Source organism: Cricetulus griseus, chromosome 4, assembly GCF_003668045.3.
Source record: "Cricetulus griseus strain 17A/GY chromosome 4, alternate assembly CriGri-PICRH-1.0, whole genome shotgun sequence".
In the NCBI taxonomy this organism is placed as follows: Eukaryota; Metazoa; Chordata; class Mammalia; order Rodentia; family Cricetidae; genus Cricetulus; species Cricetulus griseus.
In genome coordinates, this window is record NC_048597.1 from 94408095 (window position 1) to 94427785 (window position 19691).

At 45.8% G+C, this 19691-nt stretch overlaps 1 protein-coding gene across 2 annotated transcripts in view; it reads left to right on the forward strand.

Moving 5' to 3' along the window:
* Ankrd13a (ankyrin repeat domain 13A) overlaps positions 1 to 18029 on the forward strand; it is a 34173-nt gene extending 16144 nt beyond the window's left edge. Inside the window, exons 4-15 of one of the 2 annotated variants that reach the window (XM_027416023.2) lie at positions 1217 to 1262; positions 2869 to 3012; positions 3838 to 4027; positions 7307 to 7373; positions 8416 to 8497; positions 9708 to 9769; positions 10253 to 10386; positions 10809 to 10966; positions 12705 to 12812; positions 13730 to 13890; positions 15484 to 15551; positions 16127 to 18029. In XM_027416023.2, the coding sequence (XP_027271824.1) occupies positions 1217 to 1262; positions 2869 to 3012; positions 3838 to 4027; positions 7307 to 7373; positions 8416 to 8497; positions 9708 to 9769; positions 10253 to 10386; positions 10809 to 10966; positions 12705 to 12812; positions 13730 to 13890; positions 15484 to 15551; positions 16127 to 16322 (1416 nt within the window). In that variant the 3' untranslated portion in view covers positions 16323 to 18029. The remainder of the gene's footprint in view (positions 1 to 1216; positions 1263 to 2868; positions 3013 to 3837; positions 4028 to 7306; positions 7374 to 8415; positions 8498 to 9707; positions 9770 to 10252; positions 10387 to 10808; positions 10967 to 12704; positions 12813 to 13729; positions 13891 to 15483; positions 15552 to 16126) is intronic. The other variant, XM_027416024.2, reaches the window with a different exon arrangement.
* The last annotated feature ends 1662 nt before the right edge of the window (positions 18030 to 19691 follow it).

The following is a 19691-nucleotide window of genomic DNA, read 5'->3' on the forward strand; positions in this document are numbered from 1 at the left end:
TTGGACGTTGTTGTTGCCTAATATTAAAACCTTGGCCGGTTTCACTCAGGTTAGATGTCCTTGCCTTCTGCTGTATGCAGGGGCAAAAACCAATGCAAAGCCTTGGTGGGAGAATAAGGAAACAATTCAATCTATAACCTGCCGCCCTCTAGACAGTCTCACTTTGTAGCCCAGTGCAGACAGAGCCTTGGAGGTGGAAAAGTAATGGAAAAATAAGGAAACAGTTTGATCTATATGGTGCCCAAGACAGGGTCTCACTGTGTAACGCCACCTATCCTGGAACTCACTCTGTAGATCAGGCTGGCCTCGAACTCAGAGATCCTCTTAGCTCTCTCTCCCAAGTTCTGGAATTAAACATGTGCCACTCTATGCCCAACACATCTCTGTTGGGTCTATTGGTCTGTTGGCTTTCTTAAGTAGCTCTTCAAGAGCCCTCTGTGAGAAATTAATGAGATGTGTACACACACAAAGTCCTAAAAACAAGGATGATGTGGCATGAAACTTCAGAAAGTCAAATTCTAAAGTTTAAGAGGGAACTGGGACATTGGTTAGGCGAAGGGAAACCCACTTCCTGAGGAGGTGATGTCTAGCCTCTCATTTTCATTTTCATTTTCGAACCATTGGCCAATAAATGTGGAGAACTTCCCAGCAGGTCCAGCCTTTTATAGTCAAGTTCCCCATAGAAGAGACAGCACTGAATTCCTTCTCTTTGCAGTGCATAGCGTCACCCACGTTATACAGACATTCTTGATTCTCTAATGCTGGGGGCCTGTTGATTCCACCCCAACCTTCAAGTTTTCAGCAGTCATTTTCTGCTAACTTTTTTCTTTTCTTCCTTTAAGTGGCATTTACATATTTGGAGGGAGGGGGTGCATGTATACCATAGCATGTATGTGAGCTTCCCAGGACATCTTGTGGGAGTTGGTTCTCTCCTTCCACCATGTGGATCCCAGAGAAGGAACTTGGGTCATCAGTCTTGGCTGCTAGCACCTTTGCCCACTAAGTCATCTAGTTGGTGCCTCTTAGCTTTCTTAGCTGTCTGGAAGTATTTTCATCAGGGCAAAGTAATAAATAAGATGCAAATTATTTGTTTTAGTGTTCATAGTTGCTTTTTCTCTCCTCCTTTAATTGTTTAGGAAGCTACATTAACCCTGCTATGCTTGTTTGGTTGATCATGTCATGGGTCACCTATTATAAACCTTTGTCTGCCCTTCAGGCCCCGGATTTCTATGTGCAGATGAAATGGGAGTTCACCAGCTGGGGTGAGTGGCTGTGGGCTTGGGATTTGTTTGTCTCCAAATTTACATAGACTTTTGATAGGTTTATGTTCTTTTGTAAAATGCTATGTGTGTGTGTCTGTCTGTCTGTCTCAGTGTGGTGTAGGTGTGTGTATTTTACATCCAAATCTGGTAGGTGACCTGCATTCCCATTTAGTTTCCTCTGGTCTGTCTTTTTGAGTATTGGACTGTTGCCCTGAACACGTCTAAATACAGCATACAGACACTTGTCTCTTCCTTGCATTGTGTATCCCCAACACCCACTTTATTAGTTTGATTGCTTTTTATTATTTATAGGGGTGTACAGAATTGGGTTGCTATAGTCTTGCCTGGCAATTCAACTCTATGTAGCCCATGCTGGCCTCAGATCCTTGTCAGTCCTCCTGCCCCTCAGCCTCCTGTGCTGTGATCATAAGTGTGTACCGAAGCTTGCAGCTTCCTTGAGAAGCAGGGTTTGGTTGTGGCCTCTGGACCTGGGCTGAAGCAACCCTCTTGCCTCAGCTGGGACTAGGCATGTACCAGTCACTCTGCCTGGCCATCTTACTAGTTTTAAATGCCTGTTTGTAATACTAACTTTTCCATGACTTACTACAGTTTGTTACTTTTCTTGTTGTTTAGCTTGATTCCTTGATTCTTTCAAGCTTGTTGTTCTTGTGGAAATGAGACAAATATTTGGAATCGTTTTCTGGTTTTTTTTTTTTTTAATTTAATTTTCTACAAAAAAATGCATGTATTTACCCAGAATACACTGTAAGGCAATTGATGACATATTTTCACAGGTATCTGCTTTTCTTTCTTGTAGCTCAGTGAACTAACACTTAGTTTTTATAGCTTTTTCATCTCACTAGGATTTCCAGTTTTGATAAAAAGCAGATTATAGAGCCTTGATATATTGTGAGAGGAGGTTTTAATGTGGGAGCAGTGGCCACACAGCAGATGTGTGAGTGAGAAGGCCAGACGGGCGCACTCCTCACTCAGCCCTGGGAGGTCAGTCCAGGCTGAGAGACCGCTGGGAAGTCCGTTTACTCTTTTCTCTAATGTGCTGAAATAAAAGACTCATTTTTCTTTATTTTTAGTTATTTTTTAATGCTGGGAATTGAACCCCAGGCCTGTTTCACACTAAGCATACACTGTACCACTGAACTACACCTGTAGCCTTCCTGTTGTCTGTCTGTCTGTCTGTCTGTCTGTCTGTGCTGCTGAGATTGAACTTAATGTATACAAGTGACCTGTCACAGGAATATATAACTCCAGCCACTTAATTTGTTGTTGTTGTTTAAAATGGCCATACTAGGTTGTCCTGGCTAGCCTCAAACTTGCTGTGTGGCCCAGGCTAGCCTCGAAATGGAACTCCTGCCTCAGCCTCTTAAGTGCGATGAGTGGAGGCAGGCTTCACCTTACCCAGCTTCCATTTCTGGTTTTCAAGATGAGTTCCTTTACAAGTGTGAAGGGAGAAGTCCCGTTGTGTTTGACCAGTCATGACCTAACTAACCACTCTGCCCCGTTTACTAATGTCAGAACCCCCAAGTTCCTGGCTCACACATTCTGCTGAGCCCTGTGTTTTTCTCAGTAATATGCCTCTCTCCTCCAGTGCCCTTGGTTTCTAGAATATGCCCAAATGATGTTTGTCGAATTTGGAAGAGTGGTGCCAAGCTTCGTGTGGACATCACTTTGCTGGGGTTTGAAAACATGAGCTGGATAAGAGGGAGACGGAGTTTCATATTTAAGGGAGGAGGTAAGTGACTCCATTGTAGTAATCCCTGCTCAAGCCAAGCCTCAGGGTCACTTCGTTGTCATCACTGAGACAGGGTCTCACTGTGTTGCCTTGGTTGACCTGGAGCTCTCCCTATAGACCAGGCTGGCCCTGGGGTAAAGGTGTGCACCACCACGTCCAGCAGCACAGAACTGTGAGCCATCCAAATGTGTTTGTATCTGTTCAGTACTTTGTCTTTGTGATTGTTGTAATTGGCTATTTGGCTCTTCACGCCTCTCGTTTTGGAGATTGGCTAGTTCCCCTGCTCGTTCCACTCATTACTTAACACCAGTTGTCTGTCACATGTGCGATAACTCACTTTCCTGTGCCTTGGAATAGACATCTCTGTCTGTGGCATTCCATATTCCCTTCATAACCGGGCAGGACTCTGCTAGTGAAGGACGAAAAGGAGCACTGCTCACCAGAGTGGTGAACAGACCATTTACATGAACTGTGCAGCATTGTTTCCTAAAGGTCATAGGTGAAATGTGTTCCTAATGAAAATTACCTTTAAATTCTCCATGCTCTGGGGTCTCCTCGAGTTGTAGAGAGCTGGCCAGACAAATACTGTGCAAGGAGAGCCAGTAATCAGGAATCTTGGAGGTGAGGTACTCAGTGGCAGTATACGTCTTGTCACCCTGAGCACTGGTTCAGTCTCCACCATCTGGGGGGGGTGGTGGTGGCAGGGGCAGCGCAGGGAGAAAAAGCCAAACAATGTACTGTAGGTTTGCTAGCAGTGACTCTGAGGGGTGAGGGGTGCAAGTGGCATTGCTGACTTTCTCCTCACACTAGCGTTCTTGTTAACAGACAACTGGGCGGAGCTGATGGAAGTCAACCACGATGATAGAGTGGTCACCACTGAACATTTCGATCTTTCCCAAGAAATGGAGCGCCTCACCCTGGACCTCATGAAGCCAAAAAGCAGGGAGGTTGAGCGGCGACTCACAAGCCCAGTCATCAACACCAGCCTTGATACTAAAAATATAGCCTTTGAAAGGTAGGGATTAGACCCCAGCTTGCCATCTAGTCTGGGCCTGCTTCATTAATGGCATGTATTCAGTAATAGAGTTGTGACTGGACTAGAACCTTGTCTTTCCTAATATGGTTGAGCTAGTGGGTTTTAAGGGAGATCCCTAATGCTAACCGAATAAGAGTCATAATTGATGTTGTGTGTGCATCATTTTTGTAGCATGGTGTTGAAATCTTGTCTTTGTATGTTTCTGTGGGTACTGTCTTCTGAATTCCCTGGATCTTATTTTCATTTTGGTGATTTTGGTTGCACAACACTCCTTCATCCCAAAATGTGGAATGTGAGTTTCCTGAAGCTAGAATTGGCATTGACATTGTATTAAACTATGTTGACATTAGGCAGTCACATTTTTACTCTCACTGTAATGTATTGTCTCCCCCCCCCCACTCCCCCCCCACACCTGTGAGGCCCAGTCATGTAGAAGAGTCTGAAGGGCAGCCATTCTTTCCAGGTCCTATGAGGACAGCTCTCCAGAGAGGCCTGTGCCTTGGTCCACCCCAATGACACACTGTTCCTAGCATCCACCTGTGGGGCATGCTGGGCGGTACAGAATGCTTTAAGCATGAGGGAAATAAAACTGTCACACATCTCTGGCATGGAGCACAACAAACTAAGGAAGTCTGTAGTGTCCCTGGTCTTTGCCTAGGATGTCACATCTGGCTGCCTCTGACTTAATGTGACCTGAGCTAATCTGGACACTTAAGGATCTAGGCATTCCTCTCTCTCCATGACTATTGCTAACCGATCTCTTTAAATTGTTTCCTTCTGTTTCCAATATACAAGTGGCAAAGAAAACCGAGAGATGTCTCTTTAGTCAAATCTAAAATGTAATTGCCCTTTTCTTTTTGTTTAAATAAAGCCACGAAATCAGGGTGTCTGTAACAGAGGCTAGATGTGCAGCCTGTGTTGTGTCTGGGGGCTTCTTCTGCTTTGGAAGTGGGAACTGGATTCCTGAAGAAGCAAGTCCTCTTGCCAGGCTCCTGTCTAGGCGCATTGAGGGTTAGGGACTGACTGTGGGATCACCCACAGGGCTCTTGCTAGATGTCTGAGGCTTCAGTGTGTGCCTCTACAGCGGGGAGACCCTTCAGTGTGAGGCTCTAGACTGGAGGAGACCATTGTCACCACCACAGCCTATCAGCAGAGATGAGAGCAGGACAACTAGCAGCAGTGGCCATGGGCAAGTGGCCCAGCTCTCCAGTTTCGTCAGCGGGAAGAAAAACAAGCAAGTGGGCTTCAGAACAAAGCTCCCGAGACCTTTGATCCTAAGGTTGAGGTTCACTGTGACCTTCCCTGCAGGATTGTTAGAGCCATTGTTTGCCACGAATGTGACTTGTCCAGGGCCTGTGGACTGCACTGGCTTTAGTCCACTGAGTGGAGATGGGAAACAAGAATGCCTTCCTTTGTACTGAGGACGAAGGTACATTGTGTATTCGTGTGGTAGCAGGGTTTTCAGACAGCTCAAGCTGGCTCTCTTGACGCTGACAGTGGGCTGAATCAAGAATTCGAGAAGGCAGCTGTTGGTTCAGTTCTGTTGTGATGATGCTCATATGCGGTCAGTGGATTTAGGCATAAATAGAGATTTGAGACACTCCTGAGTGTGAGGTCTGCCAAGTCAAAGATATATGCACAATGATGATTGTGGCTCTCCTTGTGGTCCTTTGTCATGTTGTCCTTTCCCTTGGTCTGCATCAGGAGTGTGATGCTTACAAATTGCTACACTCCCTGATGAGCTTAGGCAGGCGGTATGTACTGGGCACACTTGGGATTTTCCTCTTTTTCTGAAAGATTATCAAGAACAAAGCTCCTGAGAGCTTTGTTCATATCATATCATATCAAAAAAAAAAAAATCCCTATCACTTCAGAGCTGCCATTAAATTGTATGATAGTCACCAAGCCACAGTGCCTGCTAAGTGGCCTTTGGTGTGTTGGTGTCAGGTGTCAGGAACAGGCAGGAGGAAACTGGTTGCTCTGTCATCTTTAGATGCCTGTGCATGCAGAGCTAACAGGAGGCACAAGGAGTCATAGCCGCTGAGTTTAAAGTAGGGTCTTCCTTTTATGATGGGTTAAAACAGACATTAAAACTCATTATGTCCCCTGATTTGATTTACCAAATTCCATTAGAAAGGAAATCAGAAACATAAATGTGAAAGCTGCACTCTGCTTTTGTGACTTGGCTAACTTGCCATCATTCTCTGAGCTTCCTATGTCCACTTCACTTGGTCAGACAGAGCAAAGGGTAGACTTTTGAAACTCCACACAGTGCCAGGCAAAGCAAGGATGTGATATCCTAGACAAAGGGGGTGCTGGTTGGACTCCTGAGGGGAAACACCTCCCAGTGGCAAGGTGCTCTGAAAACGAATCACACCCAGGAGAAATGGGAACCTCTTGCCTGTAATTCTAGCACTTTGGATGTGGAGACAAGAGGCTCATGAGTTTGGGACAAGCCTGACCCATATAGCAACATCCTATCTTTAAAACACAACACATAAAAGAAAAATAATCAAAACCTAGAGGCTGTTCTTGGATCCTGAATGTGTTTTCTCCCAGAAGTGTGTGGCTCTGGGTAACTGGGTTTCTAAGCACATAGCCCAAACTGCAGCTGTGACTGCACCCTGGGCTACTCAAAATTCGACCATAGATTGGAATCAGTAGCTGGGATGAAAAAAACCACTTTTCATGTCCTTCCCCAGTACTGACCTGATGGACACATTACTCTGCAATCATTGTGAAAGCTTTAATGGCCTTCTCTAGCCTCAGCATTGTTATGGGTTCCTACTCCATCTGCCTTTCTTCAAGAGGTGGGAAGCTCTGGGCTTCACTTCTGAGAATTCCTGGGTGGAGATGGAGGCTCTTATACCCCTGCCTGCAGTAGATAACCCAGATAAATGCTCTGACCCAGATTCCTCCTTGTAGCAAGCAAGACCTTAGACACTGGTCATCTTCACTCATGTCTTTAGGATAGATGTCCAACAAATGTCACCTTTGTCCCCTGTGCTGGCAGTTCCTGTTTAGAAGCCAAGAGTGCAAGCTTTCTTTGCCTGGAGTGAGGCAAATTGATTGATAACTGTGGGAGGTGGGTGGGGGGTGTCTAAGCCATCTGTCATGGGTAGCATCCTTTTGTGGACAATGGGACCATGATTTCCAAGTGTCCTTGACTAACTTAAGCTGGGGACTGTAAAGCTGCAGGGGTAAACTCTGAATGGCATATTGTACATGTGGAAATTTGTGGTGTTCACTTTTTATCAGAACTAAATCCGGATTCTGGGGCTGGAGGACAGATAAAGCAGAAGTTGTTAATGGTTACGAAGCAAAGGTAAAAGGAAACTCTTAAAATAAGATTGTTATAGCTTTGTAGCTGCTATGCAAATGAGGAGTCTATTCTGATTGTCCTGTGCACCTGTGCCAGAGGACCCCTGGGGATAATTCTAAAGTGTCTCTTACTTTAAGATGTCCAATCTTAGTGATTTTCAGAAAATGGGGTAGCATGCCCTGAGCAGGTCCATAGCTTCCCTAAAGAGAAATGATTGTTGAGAAATGAGCGAGTCATTCCTTTGATTCTATTTTTTTACATTAAATGTCATCGGTCTATCTTTTTAAAGAAGGTACCTTGTAGTCAGTAGCGTTTGTGAGTCTTTATTACTTTAAGTTTAGTTGATTCTAGAGCTGATGCTGTCTCAGTTTTTAAAATATCAATCCCACCCCCTTACATGGCATCAGTGAACTGAAATACCACTGTAATTGTAGGGATGCCTGTCTATCATCTGGCACTTTTATCAGTTGACCGGCCATTTGCTGGACTTTCCTTGGTGTGCAGAGGGGATGAAGGGAGCCAGGTACTGTAGGGTCCTCTGCTGGCCTCTGAGTGAACAAAACAGCTCCACCATGCTCAGCGAGCTGCATTTAGAAACAGCAGCCGTAGTACAGGCTGCTTCTGCAGCTATCAGCACAGCAGACCCAGACCCTCAGACAGCACTGAGAAAACCACTTACTCTGGCAGGTAGCAGTCTTTTTCTTGTCAATGTCTCTGACCTCCCAGGTCTAGAGAACCTGGGTTCAGCTAAGTCAGTAGTTAGAAGAGCACCACAGGTCACAGGAGGCAGGTTTAGGAGCAAGAGGAGCCCTGTGGAAACCCTATTTGCAGGTTACCTGCTGAGACCCTTTAGCATTAAGAAGGAAGGGCAAGTAACTGCAAGTAACTGTCTCTCCATCTGGAGGAGACTGGGGGTTGTTGACAGAATCTCACTTTTATTTTGCTGGAATTGCTTGATTTTTGCTTCAGCATTCTTGGTCTTGCTATGCTTGAGTTGGCTTTTGATTCCCTGTGTCACTGTTGTCTTTTGGACGCATCTCTCAAGGTTTACACAGTGAACAATGTGAGTGTGATAACCAAAATACGTACAGAACACCTGACAGAGGAGGAAAAGAAGAGATACAAAGGTAATCACCGCCACCCACCTCTTTTCCCTGATGATGGACTGATTGTATAGAGCAGTATTCTCAATCTTTCTGATGCTGCGACCCTTAACACAGTTTTTCATGCTGTGGTGACCCCAACCATGACATTATTTTCATTACTACTTTGTGACGATAATTTTGCTACTGTTACAAGTCATAATGTAAATATGTGTGTTTTCTGATGGTCATAGGCAACCCCTGTGAAAGGGTTGTTTGACCCCTAACGTGGTAGTGACCCACAGGTTGAGAACAACTGGTCTAGCAGAGCTCTGTTTAGCTTGAGTTAAATGTGTGAACATACAAATTCTAACTTTCCTTTGTAAGCAATTTCCTTAGTTTGACTCATTCTTGGAGTTTTTCACAGTTGGTTTCAGTTGTAATTAAAGCCATTCATGAGGGCTTGTCTATGTGTTATTGCAGATAACTGTTGGATTTAGCAGCAACAACAATAAAAATGGAGTGTGAGAAGATATTGGGTGATATTATCACTGGGATGAGTGACTTTGCCTCCATTATAGTGATGAGATTTTCATAGAACTTGGGCTCTCGGCCGAATCACCATGGATATGTGGTTATTATATGCTGGCTTTGCCAGCTCTGTGGCCTTGTGAAGTGGTCCATGCTGTAGACCTCATTTGCCTGTGTAGTTAAATGGAGGTGATGCTAAGCCATTCTTACAGTTGCTGAGAAGATTCGATGAGTTGCTACATGCAAACATCTAGGAAGGGCAGGTAGCTACTAGCTACCAGCTGTGCTCCAGGTGGGCAGGCCAGTGCCAGAGCACAGCACTGAGTGGCCAAGGTGAAGGGATCCACACCCTAAGCCAGGTGCTAAACTCTGCTTTTTTTGGTTATTTTGAGACAGGGTTTCTCTGTGGCTTTAGAGGCTATCCTGGAACTCAATCCTTGATCTGTAGAGTGTGCTGGTCTCGAACTCACAGAGATCTGCCTGCCTCTGTCTCCTGAGTGCTGGGATTAAAGGCACGTGCCACCAACACCCAGCTTGAATTCTTGTTTCTGTTTTTTCATTTCCCTAATTGATATATGTTAATCATATATAACAATGGTTTCCTTGGTGATACCGTTGATTATTACAATGGTCCCCCAGGCTAAAGCTCCTAATGAGAAGATACTCTAAGGATAAACTCACCTTGTGGGTAGTTTTGATTGTCTTGATCTTCCCTCCTCTCTAGAGGACCGGAATCCACTGGAGTCTCTGCTGGGAACTGTGGAACATCAGTTTGGTGCTCAAGGGGTGAGTTGAAGACAGGGTATGCAGTGTGGCAGCCACAGGGTCCTGGCTAGGTCACGTGACTTGGGAAGTACCATCAGTTCCCAACATGTACCACGGATAGGATATTATTTTGGGAGAGTATTAGATGAATGAGACTTTGAAAAAAAATCAAGATTTTAGAGAAAGGGTAGGTCCTAGAATTGGGCTCTCCCTCATCTGTGATAAGCAAGGGCCTTCTCTGCATGTGGCTCTTGAGACAGGCTTAGGGCTTTATGCTGCTCAGCAAGCATTTGGTGCAGTGGGCGCCAGCTTCCAAACCCACACCTGCTCACATGATTCTGTGTTCTATATCAAGGAAGTAAAGCTGGGAAGAGGGTGTGAACTCAACCGGGAAGGCTGTTAGACTTGCTTGTTTGTGTACTGACATAACATTAGTGAAGCCAGTTGTGTGGCTGCACGGTAGAATCCAGTACTCAGTCCTGACTCTCCTGACTTCTGGCTCAGCAGGACCTCACTACTGAGTGTGCCACCGTGAACAACCCCACGGCCATCACACCCGATGAGTACTTTGATGAAGACTTTGATCTGAAAGACAGGGACATTGGAAGGCCAAAAGAGCTGACGATCAGAACACAAAAGTAAGTGGAGGTGTGCTACCATGGTCACCTGGGACCGTCTGAAATTGCACTGTCAGGGTTGGGTTTGACCATGCCTTGCTCCTTCTCTTTAAAAGCAATGTTGACATTACTTAACCTGACAAAATCCAACAGTTAATGGCTCTCTGCTTAGCCTTTGTCATAGAGAACAGATAGGAGAGCACCTTTGTTTTCTATATTCTATTCCCTGCCAGTAAACCTCAGCGGATCAGATGAAATGCTGTTGGGCCCTTTCCCTCCACTGTCAGATCTCAGGACCTTCCAGTCCCTCAAAGTCCTGAGTTCAGGGATCATGAGGAGGCCTGGGGGTTTTAGAGGGTGCTGTCTAGACTGCTGAGTAGCAGTGACCTGCCTCTTCCAGTCGGGGGAGGTGGTTTCAGCCCTCACTCTGTCAAACCCTGCAGGTTTAAAGCTACTCTGTGGATGTGTGAAGAGTTCCCACTCTCCCTGGTGGAACAGGTCATTCCCATCATCGACCTCATGGCACGAACCAGCGCTCATTTTGCAAGGCTGAGAGACTTCATCAAACTGGACTTTCCTCCTGGATTCCCTGTCAAAATAGGTGTGCTTAAATAAGATAGGTGTGGTTAAATGAATTGAGGGGTATTTGCAGGCTCTGCCTACTTGTTGAGGACCAAATGTGCTTCAGGGAAATAGAGCATATTAAGGAGAAATTAGCATCAGGGTGTGATGGCACACGCCTTTAAACCCAGCACTCAGAGACAGAGACAGGTGGATTTCTGTGAGTTTGAGGCCAGACTGGTTGACATAGTAAGTTCTAAGATAGCCAGGGCTATGTAGAGAGACCTTGTCTAAAAAAGTGGGGGAGGAAAAAAAAACCCAAAACCAATAACATTAAAAAAAAATAGCAGAGCTGGGGAAGTGTGGTGTCACATATCATTAAATTCAGCACTTAGAGACAGAGGTAGGTGGATCTCTGTGAGTTCTCAGCTAGCCAGGGTTACATAGAGAGACCCTGTCTCAAAAAACAAAAAACAGAAAGAACAAGTTTACATACAATAATCAGAATGGAAGAGGTCAGAATTAGCCTTAGGCTTGACTGGATTTGAAGACTAGGCATGATGCTTGATTCCTTTTATCAAAATGAAAGGGTTTCCACCAGTAGTTCTGTGTGCAGATGGTACCAGCAGCCCTAAGACAGTACTGACAAACAGGCGTAAGAGGGCCAGGAGTGGTGGTGCATGCCTGTGATCCGAGTACCCAGTAGACAGGCAGGGGGATATGTATGTGCAGGTCAGAGCTACATTATGAGACCTATCTCAAAAAACAAAGCAACCCTTCTTTCCTCTCCCAAAAATAAAGAATATGAATTCTTGTTTAATGCCACACCTTTAATGTAAGAAAACGTCACAGTGGATAATTTTAAACTTTTGGATTATTTTTAATATTTTGTTAATGCTTTGATAATTCTGTGGGGGGGGTATGCGTGTTGGGGGGTATGCGTGTGGGAGGTATGCATGCATGTGGGGGTATGCGTGTGGGGGGTATGCGTGTGGGGGGTATACATGTGTGGGGGGGTATGCGTGTGTTGGGGGGTATTCGTGGGGGGGTATGCATGTGTTGGGGGGTATGCATGTGGGGTATGCGTGTGTGTTGGGGTATTCGTGGGGAGGTATGCATGTGTGTGGGATATGCATGTGGGGGGTATGCGTGTGTGTGGGGTATGCATGTGGGGGGTATACATGTGGGGGTATGCGTGTGTTGGGGGGTATTCGTGGGGAGGTATGCGTGTGTGGGGTATGCGTGTGTGGGGGTATGCGTGTGTGTGGGGTATGCGTGTGTGGGGAAGTATGCATGTGGGGGGTATACATGTGGGGGGTATGCGTGTGTTGGGGGGTATTCGTGGGGAGGTATGGGTGTGGGGGGGTATACATGTGTGCTTTTCATCACATTCATATCCCTGTCCTCTCACAACATAACTACTCCTAGATTCACCCCTCACAGCTAGATAGTTTTTTTTTTCTTTTTGGTTTTTCAAGACAGGGTTTCCCTGGCTTTACATACACATGCTTTAGCTTTTGGACCCATGTGGACAAGGCTATTTTGGATTTTGGATGATTGAATAGTCATGACACTTGACTCCTGCTTTGATTACCACTCGCTGTGATTTAGGAGAAAGTTCTTCACCTGGGTCTGACCCACTCTCAGTTTTCCCATTTCCTATCCGTGGAGGGGGGGGGCGAGGGGCAGGGGAGTACGGTAAAGTGTGCTTTGTGTCGTGTGAGCCAGTGATTATGGTTCTCAGTGAGGTCTACTGATAGAAGCTCTTACTTTGTCAGAGATCCCCCTGTTCCACGTTTTGAACGCAAGGATTACATTTGGAAACGTTAATGGCTGTAGCACTGCTGAAGAGAATCAGAGTATGGAGGGGATCCAGGCTGACACAGGTACAACCCAAAGACTTCGTTTGTGCTTTAAAACCCTGTCATACCAAACAGTTTAAAGTAAGTCTGTGATGCATAGGGGGAAAGTTTAGATTAAATGGAAAGCAACTTATAGAGCACTGTATCAGTTTTGTTACTGTGACAAGGACTTGGAACAACTGGAGGAGGAAGAATATACATTTCGGCCACGGTTTCAGGTCAGTCTGTTTGCTCCATTTAAGAGAAGAGCCTCCTGCTCGATCTCTTCACTTTACAGTCCACCAAGATTCAGGGTTAGGATTATATGTTAGTTTCCACCAAGAAAAATCAAAGCACAACGAAAAACTGTGTTCTGGTGAATTTTACAATCACAATTGTTCTTTTGAAGTCTTCCAATAGCAAATTGACTAATACTACCTTCATCTTTTATGTTTTATTATTTGCAGCACTGAATCAGGAGCCTCACATGCTGGCAAGCACTGTCCTACTCAGCTACACCCTGGCTCCTGGGTTGTGACTGGTTTCATTCTTTTAATTTGAAATGTTTTTAAGCTGGGTGCAGTGACTTATTCCTGTAACCTCAGCACCTGGAGGCCGAGGCAGAAGGATTTGAGTATAGAACTGTGAAGTCAGCATGAGCATTGCAGTAAGATCCCCATGTCAGGAAAGAACGGTCAAGAAAACACACCACACACACACACACACACACACACACACACACACATGAAAACACACGAAAACACACCATAGAATGAGATAGGAGGATTATGTGTTTGCAGCCAGCCTGGGCGGTTTTGACTTTGACGCCAGCTTGAGCTACATAGACCCTGTCTCATTAAAAAAAAAAAGAAAGAAAGAAACAAAAAACCAACTGAAAGAACAAAATGGTCTGAATTGGTTGCAATGAGTGGAGACACTGGACAGTTGCCTTTGTCTTTCAGCTTCCGAGGTCACAAACTTCGAGGTTGATCAGTCTGTGTTTGAAATCCCCGAGTCCTATCATGTTCAAGACAATGGAAGGAACATGCATCTCCAAGATGAGGACTATGAAATAATGCAGTTTGCAATCCAGCAGAGCCTTCTGGAGTCCAGCAGGAACCAGGTGAGCTGTCAGCAGGACGCATCACCCCATCCCCAGCCCCTCCCCCACCCTGCCCCACCAAGTAATGAGATGTCATATTCACAGAGTTTGTGCAGGTCTTTTCACATCACCCCAGCTGGCATCGTTCATAAGGTGTCTCCAGGCAAAGTTCCTTTAACTCAAGTTCACCCGTGTAGCTCTTGTATATTTTTGAAAGTGTGCATTACAATCTTCTAGAACTGAAGCATTGCGTTTATGTCAGTAGTCTCAGTTAAGGTAGTGATGTGGACTTTGATCCTGGCTCCCCGAAGATGACAGTCATTGTGTAACAGCTGCTTAGTTAGGGTGTGATAAAAAGCAAGCTCACCCTGGACAGTGTTTTTCCATTCTGAGGAATCTCCTTAACCTCTTTGTGCATCTCAGTCAGAACTAAGAACAGAGCACGCTGGGGTTATACCTTGTCCCCTCCCTCCTTCTGCGGCTTTTCCAGGATTCTTGCTCTTCCACCTTCTGGTGTGTGATCTCCCTGTTGCTGCTCCTAGCTTGGGCAGAGGTCAGCTTAGGTACATAGGCAACTCCCAGCCTGCTGGGAGTATCAGCACTGTATTTGTCCCTTCCCTTCCTTTTTCTCTAAGACGGTCTCATGTGGTCTACAATCCTGGCCTCATGGCCCAGGATTTTGCTGTCCAATTTTTGGTTATTGGTTTCTTGTTTCCTTCCACTGTCCATTCTTCAGGAATTTGCAGAGCATGCTGGAATTCTTGAAGTAGCTCCTGCTCTTCGAGCCTGTGAGTTGTGAGCACAGTGTCCATGAACCTGTCACTGCTCACTGGAGGTTTCTGGGGCTTGAGTAATTCTAGTCCCACCCCTTCTTTACTCCCTAACTGCCATCACAGACCCAGTCCAGATTCATTTGCTGTGCTTTTTTTTTTCTTTTTTTATTAATTTTTTAATGTATATGGGTGTTTTTCTGGCATGTCTGTCTGTCTGGTGCCTGAGGTGGCCAGAAGAGTGTTGGACCCCCTGGAACTGGGGTAGAGATGGTTGTGAGCTGCCACATGGGTGCTGAGAACCAAACCTGGATCCTGGAAAAGCAGATAGTGCTCTTCAATACTGAGCCATTTCTCCAGCCCTCATCTGGGTATGGGGGAGTTGGTTTTTATTTACTTTTTTGGCAGCTGGGCTGTCTGCTTTTGGGAAGACCCAACCCTTAGACAAAACTGTCAGTGCTTCCTCTGTCTGTTCAAATGAGCTTAGTATTACTCTCTCAATAGCTATAAAACCTTGATAACTAAGTTTTGATGAGGACAATAGCTAGAGTCCAGGTCAACAAACACTGAATTATGTCTCCTCAGTTTGTCTTTAAGGCATGCCTTGCCTTGGTTTGACTGTTGCACTAGGTTAGGGGTTCTAGACTAGAACTGTGTAAAGTCTGAGAAGGTGGTAATGTCTGATGCCCTGTACCATATGGTACTGACGGTCACTGTGAGTGTCCACATTGCAGTCAGTGACACGTAAATACTGTACATTTTGTTCTCACTGTGTTCATTTCCTGGTCATTTTGGCAACCATTCCCTCTGTGAGGAGTTCATACCCATCCTTTGTTTTTGCCAGGACCTTTCAGGACCAGCATCAAATGGAGGGATCAGTCCCACCCACAGTTATGAAGCCCAGTATGAGAGGTAACTATGGGACTTGTCCTGATGTGGCTTTTGTCAAACCTGGGTTGGCATGGGCACTTGATACCGGGCATCTGTGTGGCTGCGCTCAGTGGCAGGTTTAAGAGTCAGTACACTTTCCTGCTTCTTCTCATCATGGTTACTCATTAAACCAACTCTGAACCAAATGCTGACTGCTTCACAGGTTAGGGCTACTTGCAGCAAAGCCCTGGTTAAATGGTTTCTGGTTGGCTTGGTCTTCTGTGAATGTGAGTTGCAGGTCTGGCTGGGTGAGGATAGATAGAGTTAAAGATGGTTGAGGAAGAGCTATAGAAATGGTAGAAACTGCAGTAGTGCCTCCTTTTCCTATGTGAGCACTGGAGGTCAGGCACCTCAGCTGTGCTTTCCAACAGACCAGAGTTCCATTCATATCCTAGTACTGGGTGATGCAGTCACATAGGCCCAGCAGCTCTATCACAACAGTGCATGACATCGTGCATCAGGAGGAGTGCTTGGTACAGTGTGCTTTTAATCACTAAGAATGTATTTGTCACCATTGCCTTCAGGATAGGAATAACTCTGTCCCATTCCCACCATAGGGCCATCCAGGAGAGCCTCCTAACCACTATGGAAGGTCAGTGCCCAGGTGCCCTCAGTGAGTCAAGCCGTTTTGATAGCGACCTACAGCTGGCCATGGAGCTGTCTGCCAAAGAGCTGGCGGAACAGGAGCTAAGGCTCCAGGAGGAAGAAGCAGAACTCCAGCAAGTCTTGCAGCTGTCACTCACTGAGAAATAGACATTTCTGTCCGGGGGCTCCTCTGGGCTGCATGGGAGTGCTTCATCAGCTGAGACCCTAGACAGAGGGCCTACACTTCCTGCAGACAGCAGCTGCCCCTTCCTTATGCAAAGGTGCAGGACCAGGAACTCCCCAGAGTGGAGGAGGGGAGCATTGGCAGGTCCCATCTCCAGGCTGAGGGGAGGAGAGCATTGTCACCTTCTTCCATTAGCTATCCTGGCTTGCAGGTCACATTTTTACTACCAGCTTTAGACAGAGACGCCAAGCCCTGCAGTTAGTAGATACATCTTAATCAGACATGATGACAGTTACTGCAGAGTCAGGGTGCTTTTCTACACGAGAGCAGCAGCCTTTGTAGAGTGTTCACCAAAGAAATGGGTTCTGCTGCCCTCTTTATTTTCCCTTCTGCCAGGGTTCCTAGGACATGGCCATTATTACTCCCCATCTGTGCCCTGTTCCATGCCCTTTACCCCAGCTAAGAGGATATGTACAGGATCTATTTTAGATTATGGCTAACTATTTGCATCAAATTAAGATATACAGATGACCACGGATGTTGCCTTAGCCTTAAAAATTATTAATAGTTTTAAGCCACCTCACTCCACACACTGAGGACCTGACTTGAGTCCGCAAAGGCAGTTAGTTCCTTTGGGAGCAGCATCCTCCAGGCTAAACCGAAGGCAGCTAATCCTGTCCTTAGGGGCAGCTAGGGGAATCCAAGGCTGGTTCTCACGACAGGCAAGCTGACCACTGGACAGCAGAGAACCTAGTCACCGTGGCGGTGCCCGCTCTGGTGAAGGATTTCCCACCGGGAGAGAGCCAGCACATGGCCTATTGTTAGAGAGGACAGGATGAACTTGAAACCAGAAGGGAGCTAACATGGAGTAGAGGCTCTTCATTCAAAAGGGAAAAGTGACGACTCCTCATTGCTTTTTAGAGTTCAAATCAACATCTTTCTGGATAAATATATTTTTTAACAGAATCTTTTTATTATTTTTAAAAGATATAAAAATGACTACTCCCATCAGTAGCAATACAAGGTTATGCATTTTAACCAGATTTTCTCAGGCCTTTTTTGGATACGTTTAGTAGTTAACTATTTTGTCTAACCCTCCTGTAAATACCTATTGCTAACAGACCGCCCCTGGGGAATACAGCCAAGGGCACCTTGCACCTCTCACCTGGTGCAGGCATTCACCCCCACAGGCTGCGCTGATCACATGGTAGTAATACCTTCCCATTTTGCGTCTGTTTCCTGTTACACTTCTTCTGGGGACAGGAAGAGAATCCACGGTCCCCAGAAATGTCTGTTTGATACAGTCAGTGTTGCCAGTAAAATGTTCTTAGACAAAAAGAATTGTGATTTTAATTCCTCATGGCCATCTGCCTTTTGTCATGGTCTAACCAAATTCCTTCCCTGTACATAAGGCCAGTATGGCCATCACATTTGTACTCAGCTTGGGGGTCTGTTTACTTGGCGTTTGCCAGGAGCAAAGACACTTGCGGGAATGGCTGCACTGGGCCATGTTTACTCACTAAAGTGAATCCTAGGTAACTCCTGTGTTTGCATTCCATTGCTCTGCTTTCCTGAAGTCTGACTGTGTCCCCAGGAAGTCACGTAAAAAGGTACTGAGCATTGTTGCAGCTTTCCCCATGTGTTTTCTCTTAAAATGCAAATAAATATGCTTCCACAGAGGGTACTCAGAGTCCTGACAGCCAGAGTCCTGTCTATTCCACAGTCTTCCTCTTGTCACTGGAGGACACAGTGCCTGCCCTTTACAAAGCAGCACACTATCACCCACCCCCAGCTTTCCTGCCCAGGGCACAGGCAACAGGCAACATTCCTCATGACTTGTGCCAGATGGAAATAAATGAAAAGCACCCAGTGTTGGACAGTTTGGATCCTCTTCACCTTGTGAAAGTGGTGCCTGGTAGCAGAAGAGAAAATGGGCCATGATCAACCCCGCTGATCCTGGAAGCCAGAGTGCTGGGGTACTATTTTTAAGGCTTTCAAGTGAAAATTGGGGCCTTAAAGGAAAAAGGCAGTGGCTGGATGACAGTGTTGGGGTTCTAGAAGGGGCTAGAAGGAACATGGAAGAGCAGCTGCTTTGGGGGAATAAGCAGTACTTGAGCCTCAAGCATCATGAAAAACAACACCCCCTTTGCAGGCCACGATGCATGCAGTCTAAGAACTGTTTCACACCAAGTAGTTCACCAAGGCTCATGCTCCAGTCACTTCTACCCAGGAGTGCTGTTGGCACTGAATACAGGTTTCTGAGAGACTGTTCCAGTCTTGTCACACTATAGAAAGTGCAGTGTCAAGGGAAAGTTGGCTTTGAATAGTGACAGGAACGCATAGCCAACAGCTTGACCTCAGGCTCCTCCTGACCATGATGACATCAAGGGAGATGAACTGGACTGTAGAAATTTTAAGTGACCATGGGACAATAAGTGATGGAGGTCAAAGTGCTACCTAGCCCTGGGTCTAGAAATGGGTGTGGGTTTAAGACTGAAGTCCAGCTTCTAGCTATGGGACGCTACCTCCAGAGTTCCCAGACCTCAAGGAGCGTGAGGAGGTAAACCCAATTTTAAGAGATAGGTATTTCAAACTTGAATAGATTAATGAATAAAATATACACATTTTTTTAAAAAGGTGTTTGCTAACATCTGTGTGGTTTGGACTGGTCATGTGTTCAGTGGCTAAACAGGTGACCACCATCCATTCCTTACAGCCTTGCATTCCCTTTCATAAAGCTATTTATCTGAGATTGGATCCGTCTGTATTGCCCTGGTTGGTGAGAGACCATCTACTTCTGCCTTCTGAGTGCTGGATGAAAGGTGTGCGCCATCAGGCCTGGTGGCTCACGCCTTTAATCCCAGCACTCGGGAGGCAGAGGCAGGTGGATCTCTGTGAGTTCGAGACCAGCCTGGTCTACAAGAGCTAGTTCCAGGACAGCCTCCAAAGCCACAGAGAAACCCTGTCTCAAAAAACCAGAAAAAAAAAAAAGTTGTGTGTGTCTGAGGAGGAAAGGGGCTCCCTGGAGCTGTAGTAGAGGTATTGTGATCTGCCTGATGTAGATGGTGGCAATCAACTCCGGTCCTCTGGAAGAATAATACATGTATTGCTTAGTTGCTGAGCCATCTCTCCAGCCCCACAATTTCTATTTCTAACCAGGTGTCTCTGGTCTAATTCTTTGCCCTGGGACTCATCTGTGTCTACAGCAACTGACTGGTTATCCACCAAGTGAAGAGCAATAACGAGCATTATAGGCTTGGCAAGAACCTTTTAAAATCTTAAAAATGGCAACAAGTATTATAGTGGCATACCAAAACAGATTATTCATGAAGTGGGACTGGACATGTCCTCCC